This window comes from Apaloderma vittatum, unplaced genomic scaffold, assembly GCF_000703405.1.
Source record: "Apaloderma vittatum isolate BGI_N311 unplaced genomic scaffold, ASM70340v1 scaffold39760, whole genome shotgun sequence".
NCBI lineage: Eukaryota > Metazoa > Chordata > Aves > Trogoniformes > Trogonidae > Apaloderma > Apaloderma vittatum.
Window position 1 is genome coordinate 11,115 of NW_009696956.1, and position 11,411 is coordinate 22,525.

General features: G+C 42.2%; 1 protein-coding gene across 1 annotated transcript; it reads right to left on the reverse strand.

Annotated features, from left to right (window-relative positions):
- Window positions 1-230: 230 nt before the first annotated feature.
- VKORC1L1 (vitamin K epoxide reductase complex, subunit 1-like 1) lies at window positions 231-2,423 on the reverse strand. The gene is made up of 3 exons (XM_009876661.1): window positions 2,413-2,423; window positions 1,872-1,981; window positions 231-1,165 (listed from the first exon to the last, which is right to left on the reverse strand). Exons 1-3 carry the CDS (start codon window positions 2,421-2,423, stop codon window positions 939-941), a joined length of 348 nt encoding a protein of 115 aa, XP_009874963.1. The 3' UTR covers window positions 231-938.
- Between the last annotated feature and the right edge of the window lie 8,988 nt (window positions 2,424-11,411).

The following is an 11,411-nucleotide window of genomic DNA, read 5'->3' on the forward strand; positions in this document are numbered from 1 at the left end:
ACATTGCAACTCTATACTGCAGCATTCATATGACATCAAACATCAGTAACACTGGCTGGCTGACCACAGTTTAGAAATGAAACAGCTCTGCATGGAAATTAAATCCTTTCAAAGAACACTCTTTGATACATCAACCCCCGATCTGCATATAATATCCCAGTGGCAGATTTCTATTGACCACGTGAAGCTATTCTCATTCTGTACAGAAATTAATGAAGTTGTGGTTTAATGAACATACTTCAGGTTTCAGCTTTAATTCCATTTTCATTACTGGAGACGAAAAAAAAATTTAAAAAAAAAATGGAACAAACCCCAACCATCGTTCTTGTGAAAGCACTAGCAGTGAGTGCAGCAACTCGGTGTTCTCTGTAGAGGTCACTTCCTCCCTCACGAACACTCTGACAGCTCCTAGGCTAACAAAACCGATTGTACAGTGAGTTCTCTGGGGATGAAACCAACATTTCTAATTTTATTTACAGTATAAGTCCTAGCCAAATCTAAGTCCATCAGCTAAAAAAAAAAAAAAGTAATACACATACTGTAAACATGGCAACATTAAATATGGTAATGCTAGTCTAGAATATTTAATGTCATGGTCACATCTTGTTATACCTGAATTTATATACAGGATATTTTATAGCAAGTGTTACCCACTTCACAAGTGGCGGGGGAAGAGAAAGTCTAGGTTTTGCTGTGGCTAAAACTCCTTCAAAGTAAAGTTAAAGCTTGTCTTTGATTGTATTAGAGCTTTCTTTCATAACCACATTTAAGTTGAAGATTACCACAAAAAATTTTCTGGGGCCCCTTCAAATTTGTAATTAAAAATTCAGTTACGATTCTCGGGGAAAAGTGTCTGATATGGAGAATAAAAAATTACTGCAAAATAAACTTAATGGAACTTGGTTCTTCAGACTGTCAGTCAAAAGTTCAAACAGGCGTTATTCCTGTTTGGGTTGGAGTTGCCGTTTCCAGGCCTCGTTCAAATAAACTAGTCGTTTGTAGTTGATGATAAAGAGAATGAAGTTCAGCAAGTATGTGATGACGCAGACAATGCAAAATTCCTTCAGCACGAAGTACAGAATGTACGCCAAGTACAACGACCCTACTACAGACACTATGGAGGATGTCATGAGGATTAGAGCTGCTACTGCACTTGCTGTCATACCTGCAACAAGAGAGAGAAAGTTACTACCCCTGCTCTCATTGCCCCCTTCCACACAAAGCACAAAACCTGAGCACTCTAATTCCAGCTGAAGGCTTCCCAGCGAACTGTGTTACCTCAAAGTCTGTTTCAAATACCCTGGGTTCAAGATGGCTGACAAATGGCTATTTGGAGGGCAGCTGCTAGGTGCTGTACGACAGTGCTCTGATAAGCAGCCTGTGCAGTATTTACCATCTTCCGTATTCCTGAGCCATGGCAAAGTTACAGGCTGGTCAAGTTACGTCTATCACGATTAACAGCTTTATAGAAGACCACGCAGTCACAAAGACACAGGCATACACTACACTTCGTGCACTTCTTGCCTGCCAGCGCTAATACTTCTGCAAAACTTGTAAACCCATTTTTATTTCCTCTCTCCTGTTGTGCAATCCAACGCTAAAAATATTTAAGTGAAAATACCAGTGCAGCAAGTGTCTTGACGCTTCTATTATTAATAGCGTAGCAGGAGAAAATGCAATTGCCCTTGTTATCAGCTGGGTTTTTAAGCCCTCTGGACACACGTGTCACTAGACTGGTTAAAAAAAAAAAAAAAAAGATAAAAATCACATGCATTTATCTGGTCTCTTGCAATTGTGCAATGTATAACGTACTCCTCTTTCATCACCACAAACCCATTATACCTCAGGCTCTAAACCCAATTAATACTTACCAAGTAGCATTTGTAGTATATAAAAGATGAGTCCAAAAACACTGTTTGACTGATTTATTGCACTGTCCTTTCCAAAGATGGAACCCAACAGACCGAATCCTCGACCCCATCTGTAAAAGAGTGAAACTAATTAACTTGCAGTTGGGCAACTATTGCTTTACACCAGTACTTGCAATTCATCATCGTTGGGGGGTGGGGGGTAAAGGTACACATATTCTGGCACAACCACTGCAGCTTTACATGAAATTCAGGGTCACCTTGGCTACAGGGGTGGGTGCACTAGGTACAACTTCATCCCACGCACCGCTGGTCTAAGTTACTCGACACACCGGGAACTACCAAATTCACACAACTGCAACTTCACCAGTTGCCATGTCTGCTTCCTGGGGTGGTAGGTTAAAGCTCTTTTGTCAAATAAACACGTCCTTGCTCCAAAGCGAGCTCTAGCCATTCCCTCCAGCACGGTAAACCTCTCGCCACAGGGCTCAGGGAAAACGGTACCACTTGGTGACGAGTTGTCAGCAGCTCTGGCAGCACTCACCTCGCTGGCATCGCAGCAAGCACATCAGAACAGACATCAGTGCTTCGGCTCCTCCTGATCAGTCTAACACCTCTGGAGGAACCCAAATCTGTCAGGCAGACACGGTACCAGACCGCATTTGTTGGAGCCCTCGCACAGCATGACATTTGAAACATTAACCACAAAGTGACTTTCAACTTTTTAGCGATAAAGTGGCACGAGCCCTACAAAGCTGCTGCTGCAATAAAGGGGGTAAGAGATTAAATTAGCGAATATATTTGTGCTAGAAACCATTCACTGCTGCCCTAAGGCAGTTCACACCATTATTTGTAAAAGCAAAGTGAGGACCATATTCATTAGCATCACTTGAAAACACGAAGGGAAGTTAACGCTACTTCAACACGCAATGTAATTCACTTCTAAGAGAACGTCAGGCTCTCTGCCATCGTGCCTTTGGAGCCTCAAGTCAAGCACTACACAAATGTAAGGCCAGATTTTTCATCATCAGGTTACCCATCATATAAATACATTACGAAAAGCACAATTCCTCACTGCTGTTGTAGCACACTACTGTTTCCTGCTGCATTTATGCCAACAGAAGGGCAGTTTCCAAATACTTTGTTGTACTCCAGGCAACGGTTCTACTTAACCAAGCCACAGCACAGGTTGGCTCTCTGCACCCTACAGGGATGCTGCCGATATACTTCACCACACATCCCAGACCGGTGAAAGGCCACCCCCCCACCTTACAAGCAGCTTCCTCACCTGAGAAAGGTACCACAGTAAGTACGATTTCACATCATCTCCAAAATACTTCAGTATCTCACAGTCACCTGTGCAGTGTTTTCAGAACATATGCAAACTGATCATTTTAATTCAAAATCAGAAACTGTCTGCAATCAACCATTATACACTTCATGCTCTTCTCCAAGAAACTGAGGAGAGAATGAGGTACCAATTCCTAGCAGGCATGTTTACTGCATAAACAACAGCCCCCCACCCCCCCAATATACTTTCAACTATTCTGGTCTCAACTTTTGTAAATTACTGAAAGGAAACTTATGCACAAATATAAAGCTTCAAGCCAGCACAGTGAAGACCAACATTTACTCTACCCCAGGAGCAACGCCTCAAGGCCCAGAGCTAGGAACGGTCCGAAAGACCCAAAGCGAATTACCGGGAGGAGCAGCGCCACGCTGCCTCGCTCCCTGCCGCCAGCGCGAGTTGGGGGCTTTACAGACTGTGGGGGACAAGGCTGGCGACACCCCCGGCGGTATGGGAAGGGAACCCCTCCCCGGGTTAGCGTGTGGTGCAGTCTGTGGGTGAAGGAGCATCAAAGAGGGACACCAAAGACTGGGAAAAGCAGTTGCAGAGATGCAAACGAAGCACTTCAGAGTTACAGCAGCCATGTTTCCAAGAGGGGGGGATTTCAAAAGAGACCAAACGTCATGTGACAACACATAAGGAAACACTATAAAGAAATACTGCAAATTCCACAGAATCTCAGCTATGATCAAGCTTTCCTCCCACACACTGAATGTTATCTGGATTTTAAGAAAGAACTGTTTGGTTTTCAGCCTTACTTTGGTAAGATGGTCACAGTACGTGTAACAATTGTCTCACGTTGCCCAGCTACCAAACGCAGTAGTAGAGTCAGACAAACCTATTAAAGGTATCATCATTTTGTATTTAACAGTACCTCTTTATTTTTCTGTATTGCCGCATCTCTAGATGCCTCAGCTCACGATCCACAGGTGCAATTTACTGTCTAGTCTCCAAGAAAATATCCTTTGTAGGGCGACACTAAACTCTATTCGCACACACTCAGGCTTTCCTTACCAAGAGGCTCAACAGCGTAACTCACACCCTGCCTGAGCTGGGCTTCAGCATTAGTCCAGCCCAAAGGAACTGCAGGATGCTGAATTCCTGCCCTCTCCCTGCCCTGGCTGTACGCTCTCACTTCCGATGCTCCTGAGCTCCTGTCGTGTTTGAGAGTGAACTCAAGCTTGAAACAGTAGAAACTTTACAGACTACAAGATCTGAATCTATAGTTATTCTGCAAGTAAATAAAATCTTGCTAATGGGAGGGTAACAGGCTGAAGCCCTTCCTGACAGTCAGCCCCCAAGTGACCTGTTCATAACTGCAAGGTCAGAGCACGGTGAAAGCTTTTTCCACTTGCAATAGTGCATAAAGTACCTTGTCGGCCTAGTAGCTGCTTTAAGGACGTCAAGTATAAAATTTCAGTCCATGGAGTTCAGCTCTAGTCTCCCACCTTACTGCACATGCTTCAAGACAGCCAGGAAGCCCGTGGTTTAAAATAAAGCACTTTTCCAGCCTTACAGGGTTTGAAGTGTGAGGAAGTCTCTGCATCAAACCGAAAAGCACAATATTTAGACTTTGTATATTTCTGTTTCCACTAATTTCTCCACTGAAGAGGCTAAATTCTATCAAAGAGGTCCCAAAACCCACTAAAATGAACCAAGTACTGGACTGGAGGAAGACTGAATAATTGTTTCCACCTAATTTCTCCACTGAAGAGGCTAAATCATCTCCTAATTCTATCAAAGAGGTCCCAAAACCCACTAAAATGAACCAAGTACTGGACTGGAGGAAGACTGAATAATCTTCCTTCTCACACCAAACCCACACTGATCACACCTGAGTTACGATAACTTTGAAAGTCTAAAAGCATTCGGCAAACAAATGGCAAGAAGAAACGCTGGAGTCCTAACAAAAGAATAAATACCAATAAAAACATCATCAGTAAAAAGGGCTATAAACTGCTCAGAAGGTCTTCACAGAACTTTCCTTTCTTATAAAGAATATAATTTATAGAACTATTGTTAAATCAACTTTTTCCTGGTACCGACTTGTGTTCCCAGCCCCGAAGCAGTCAGGTGTCCTGTGGTGACAATCACGCTGAACTCACCCTGCGTGATTCAGGCACTACCACAAACACACGGGGCAAGTCTACTTTTGCCACACCCGAGTTTCACTCCTATAAAAAAAAAAAAAAAAAAAAGCAACCTGAACTAACTTCAAGGACATTTTAAAATAAATCTTTAAGACGTCTTCCCGTATGTTTGAAGTAACTCCAATCCCCTCTCTCCTCAAGATGACAGCCTGTTTCACTTCTCATTTGCAGGCACCACTTGGAACACTGTTTGAAAATTGACTTCTGCAGTGACCTACAGTCCAGTGTGCATTTCCTTTTAGCAAGAGGAGATCTTGAAAATTATTATCCACCCTCTAGACAGTGTCCCTCTTGGTTCGTGATATTTATCAAAGCCCAGAAGTGTCACATTTTCAGAAGTTTAAGCACTACTTGCACGCACTGGACGCTTCCCAACAGGAAGACAAGATGAATTGAGGCAATTCTGATCCACATATATCCAACAGAATCCTACCTTGTGAATCACTACCTCTTTCGTGCAACTATGAACATCGATGTTTCCAAACAGCGTATTATGGGAGCGTGCCTTAACTCTAAACATTTTACCATAGTTTAGACAACACCGCTGGCAAAAAGGCAGCCGAGAAGCCCTCAGGCACTACACCAGTACCTCGGTCATTTGAAAGCACAATTTACCTTGCTAAAAGCTGTAAGTTATCAGCATTAGCTTAAAGGAGCAGGCTTCCACGACTGCCAAACACAGCAAGTCAAACAAACAAACAAAGAAATTATGTCCAATTATTACCTCACCTACTCTCTGTCCAGAAACGCTGTACTCTTTTTTTTTCTCGTCCAGGACCCCAATTCTGAGAGTTACCTGCAGGAGATGTTTTTAAGGGCTTTTCTAAAGAGATCATTCCCCTAGATGCAATCCATGATCTCAGTTATCATGAGGCTAAGCATCACCTTAAGAAACTTCTGCCGTTTCTCCTGCATCTCCAAGCTCTGCCCGAGGCCTGCCCGGAGGTGCCCTGATGCTTTCTGACCTCCACAACATCCTCCAGCGACCAGTGCCAGGATCACGTCGTCTCAATTTCACTTGGCAATCCCTAGTTCTCACGTGAAGCAAAGAAGAACTAACTACTGTATATTCATTTTAACACAAAAATAACCATTCTAGACCAGGTTAAGCCCAGCCAGCTTCAGTACCATGGCCCTGACATGAGGGAGTAGGAAATGCCTTGAACAAAGCACACACGCTGCCCAGTTGACACTCTAGTGCCCTAAACATCACATTAAAAATGGCACCAAATCTTGCAGGAGGGTTATCAGATGGCACGTGTGAGTCAAAAATCTGAGAACACTCGGCAGTCGTGCTGCAGCAGGTTTTGCAACACATTTCTCAATTTTTAGGTTCGCTGCAATGAAAAGGGCAAACGATAACAAAAACTATATCTTCAGAGGGCTGACAGTAAAGAATACAAGTTTTCTGAGTGTTAGTAGATTACTTAAAGCTCCTCATTTCAGGATTATTTTTCATCCCATGAGCATTGTTCTGTTATTGACAGCAAGCACCATTTACCACCCTAAGGAAACAATAAATATCATTTTCTAAAAAAAACATAATAAAAAAACCCCAAACAGCAAAACCTCACAACTTACACTTGACAAGTTGATAGGCACATTTCCGTAAGTGTCATCGGACTTCTGGAATACATTAGGGTACAGAATTAAAGTTCTCAGGAGGGGAAAAGGCTGGCAGAAGCTCACACGTTGCCGTCAGTGAAAAGCTCACATAAAGGTCAAAGGATCTAGAGCGTGTTAATACTTTGCAATGTTAAGAAACTTTAGCTGCAGCTTCTTTACAGCTTCACTCAAAGATTTTGGATTAAACCTAGTACATAGTTACAAGGTTGCTTAGGCTACTCTTAACAGTTTTAATTTATTAAGTAAAAGCCTTCAATAAGAAGCCATGAGAAAGGAGATTAAAAATTCCCATTTGTAAACTTGCCAAGAGTGCTCAAAAATTCTGATACACTTAATTTCATGTTTAAACCTATTAGCAGTATTTACCATGAACAAATGGGATTTTGTTCTATCTATCCTCCAGCTCCACTTCAGAAAGAGTCTGAAAAAATGTTCAGTGTCTAGATGAACAAAATCTCAAGCAGACAGCGGTTAATTATTTTACAGCAGTCTTTACAGAAGCACTGGTTATTCAAGCTACAAGCCAACAGCACTGTATTCCTCCTACATCACCTCTTCTATTCAGCTCTCATAAATGAAGCCTGAATTTCGAACTATAGGCACTCGGTTAAATTTACTTTGCATCAGGGAAAATAATTCTGTCTTTTTCCGTATTAAAAAAAAGAACTGCAGGTTTTTTGGCTCAGTATCCTTACGTGTAAAACTTCTATCACACCCACCTAGCTTCAGCTGTGCCAGTTCAAGTCTTGAACCCGCAGCACTCCAAAGCCCGTGAGGCCAAGTGCTGCCCCACTGGCTGGATTCTCTCTACGCCAATTTCCCCTTGCCCATACAACGCACCAGAGCTTCAAACCGTCCCTCAAAACCCACGAATCCTTGCTACGGACTGACCGAAGAAGCACCGTTACACCTGCTATCTTACAATTTGCAATCCTCAGAGATAAATAGCAACCAGTTTTAAATTGCAGACAGATTATAGCTGAGTCTCCGCAGGCAATATTTTCACGCAAACTATTTTGGTAGCCTAAGAACCACAAATACGATTCCTGGGGAATGACCACCAGCTGCTCCACATGCTGCACTTCAGCAGTTTAATCAAACTTTTATTATTTTTCTATGCGGAATCAAAGATGCTTAACCAGAAATGTGACTTGGCTCTGGTTAAGGAAATTACTGATCAGCAAAGACTTGCAAAAACTAGTCATATTTTTTAAAGACACACAGGTCACATTTGCCTACGGTGGTTCACAAGACGGGACTAAACAAGCTTCCCCTTTCACAGTGCCTGCATAAAGCTACCTTTCCCCTTTCTCACCTCACGTCAGTGCCTAACAGCTGCAGCTGTCAGCCTCCAACATACCCGAGTGCCTGCTTGCAATAAAAAAAATTAAAATAAATGCTGGGACATGAGGAACTTACCATTAACATGAAAAACAAGTGCTATATAATGTTCCTAACCTGGAATCAAGCAAACTCGACAGACACCAAGTTTACAGTAACTGCCCCACAACCGAACTGAACGGGAACCTGCAACATAACGATCAGGTCAGGAAGGAGGTCAAATCCAGGAAAACAGCTGAGGAGCTCACAGATGTCCACAACACACACAAAATTTCAGGGATGTATGTCCTCAGGAACTAGGAGATGATTACTTTGATGCATCCCCCAGAAGACCTAAGGCAGAGAGGCATTTTCTCACGAGCAGAGTGGCTCAAATACAAGACTGCACATTAGTATGAAGCTCAGGAGGAGGAATCCCTAAAAATACATCATCTATCAAATCATATCCAGAAGAACACCCATTCTTAAAATCCTCTTTTGACCCTAGAACTTCCTCAGTAAGTCAGCTAAAGACATTAACCCGGATCAATATTGACTATTTCCAAACCCCTCCACTTACGCAGTTGGCCGAAAGCTCCAAATATTGCTAAATATACACAGTGCTATGTGCCCTTTGGCCACTCACGCCAGCGACCTGAAGTCTCTATTAAAGCAGTTACAGCATTCACACATGCCAGGCTACAAAACCTCCTTCAGAAATGCCACCCACTACTCTGCTCTGCGGGAACCTTCAATTAATCAAGACAGAACACAGAAATATATAAGACCATCCCAAAGTCTCCCAGGGCACGCAAAAGAACAAAGGGAAAAAGCTCTGGTCTCTGCAGTACCACTGAAATGTCACATTTTATTTCAAGCCATACCCCGATCCACACACCTTGAAACTGGCTATTAGTGTAACTCCCTCTGTGAACCTCTTACAACAGCCAAACCAAAAAGACTTTTCAGAACTGCTGTTAGCCAGTTTCATTATAAATAAGGCTGTTCCTGCCACTTAATCATTCTCAAATATAAGAGAACAATTCACTTAAAACTTCTAGAGCAACCGACAAATTAATATATTGGACATTTCCTCAATACCTTCCCTTATTTCTTCCTGGAAAATGACAGTAGTCAGTCTTTAGCTGTTTTTCTTTCTGAACTATTTCGTGAACTTTTCTCATGATAAACGCTTGAAATATGCTGACTGCTGATATTGTGAGTAAGGGACACTAGGGAGATATCTCTCCAACACAGTCTTCTGGATGAGTCAGTCTCTGGTACAACATTTTCCACACTCCTCCCTCTGCAGGTTGGCAATCTTTTACAACACTTCTGTTCTCACTGTTGTGCCAATAACAGATTTGGCTTAAAAGCAAGACTTGGACATACCAACAGCTTATTAGTGAAAAAAAAACCACAAAAAAACCCAGTTGAAAGTTAAATCTGTATTACATGTGAAAATGCTCAAACACCCTATTAGAAACGCCGCTATCCTGGTGAAATCAAAATAATAGTTAAAAGTTCCTTTTAGAAATCAAGTTTCAGCGAAACTTTGGTGGTGTGTGGTAGCAAGAAGGAACATTCAGCTGGACACAGGGAGAGAGAATGACTGATGGAGAGCGTGCTCTGGCAACCGAGAAAAGCAGATTTATTTCTTTCAAAGTTATTCTTACTTCAAAGTTTAATAGCTTGGCCTCCTGTCTTCATTTTAAAGCAATATTCCCTTTTTTGTCTATGTCCTGTACGGTGCTGAAAGCACATTCTTCTCCAAATATGGTTTGACTGAACAGAACTTGCATGAGCCTCTTCCACAAACTGCTTTTACCACCTGCTCTAATTATCATGAGCTACCCTGACATTTGCAATACCTCAGCCTTTAAGCATGATTCTCCTAGCAACTGCCAGTGAGGTTTTTGTGGTTTTTATCCCTAACTGTTCGTATCACCGCACGGAATACCTGCAGTAAAGTAGTTACAGTTCTTACCAACGATTCAGCTTCAGCATTACTGACGAACACTGCAATTACTGAGCGTTATTCCATTATTAGAAATACTTGGGAGATATAATTGGAATTATTTTACTTCTTGAAAGCTTTTAGCAAACACACATTAAAACTATTACTTCTAATTCCTTATCTCAACATCAGCATTCGCAATAACAATAAAAAATAACGAAGGACGAACTCTATACAGGAACAGACAACTACGGAGGCTACTGAGGTCCTTAAATTCCTGTCATTAACTCTTTACTTCTATAGCTGTGGAAAAGTTCAGATAACTGATAGTCTAATTTCAGTAGCTTATGCGTAATTTTAATTTATAAGTTTAAGTTATCCAGCAAGCTTATTTATAAAGTTTTCTTCCTACTTAGGTTGAAACTTCACATTTCAGGACACTTCTCAAATAGAGACATGAACAAGCACTTTCAGAAACTACGGATTACCTGATGACAGACGAAAACACAGAGCAAAAGCCGTCATTCAACCACAGTGGCCTCCTTTCAGACATCCACAGACAGACATCGCTTTGTAACATAACACAACCCCACTTCTGTCACCCCAGGAGCAGCTGGAAGAATAAGAGTTCCCCGTGTGTTGTCCCTGAACAATTTAACAGCTTCCACCTTGCCGGAGTACGGGCATATTCTTCCCCACTGGCTCGTAATAATACAGCAAGTACCTTTACAGAAACTGTGACACTTTTATGCAGGTTACATTAACTCTCCTAACAGAAATTAAGAACCACTGGCCTAAAGTAATTGCTGAAAGGAAACCTGTAAAATAAAGCAAGATTTGGACCGGGGTTTTGCTGCCGAGACACAAATCGGTCTAATGCTAAGCACTTTGTCTATCACAAACCCGATCTTATGTACTGCCAGGTGACAATGAAAACGCAATCCAGATACTCCAATTAAAACAACCCAAAGCCAATCCCCTGCAACTGTACGTGTTTATGTTGGCCTCAACCACTGGTCACACCTACAGCGTTTTACCTCAATGCGTGTTTGCCGCTAAAACGGCTGTAGCTCTATTTAACTGCCACCGACTGCAACACAGAAATTGCGGGTGCCTCACCCTCCAGCTCGTAATTCTCTCGA

What these genes read in the sequence shown, in the direction of transcription:
- VKORC1L1 (XM_009876661.1), bottom strand. An exon ending in TATACTACAAATGCTACTTG is followed by an intron (nt 1,166 to 1,871) that starts GTAAGTATTAAT and finishes CTCTTGTTGCAG; the next exon opens with GTATGACAGCAAGTGCAGTA.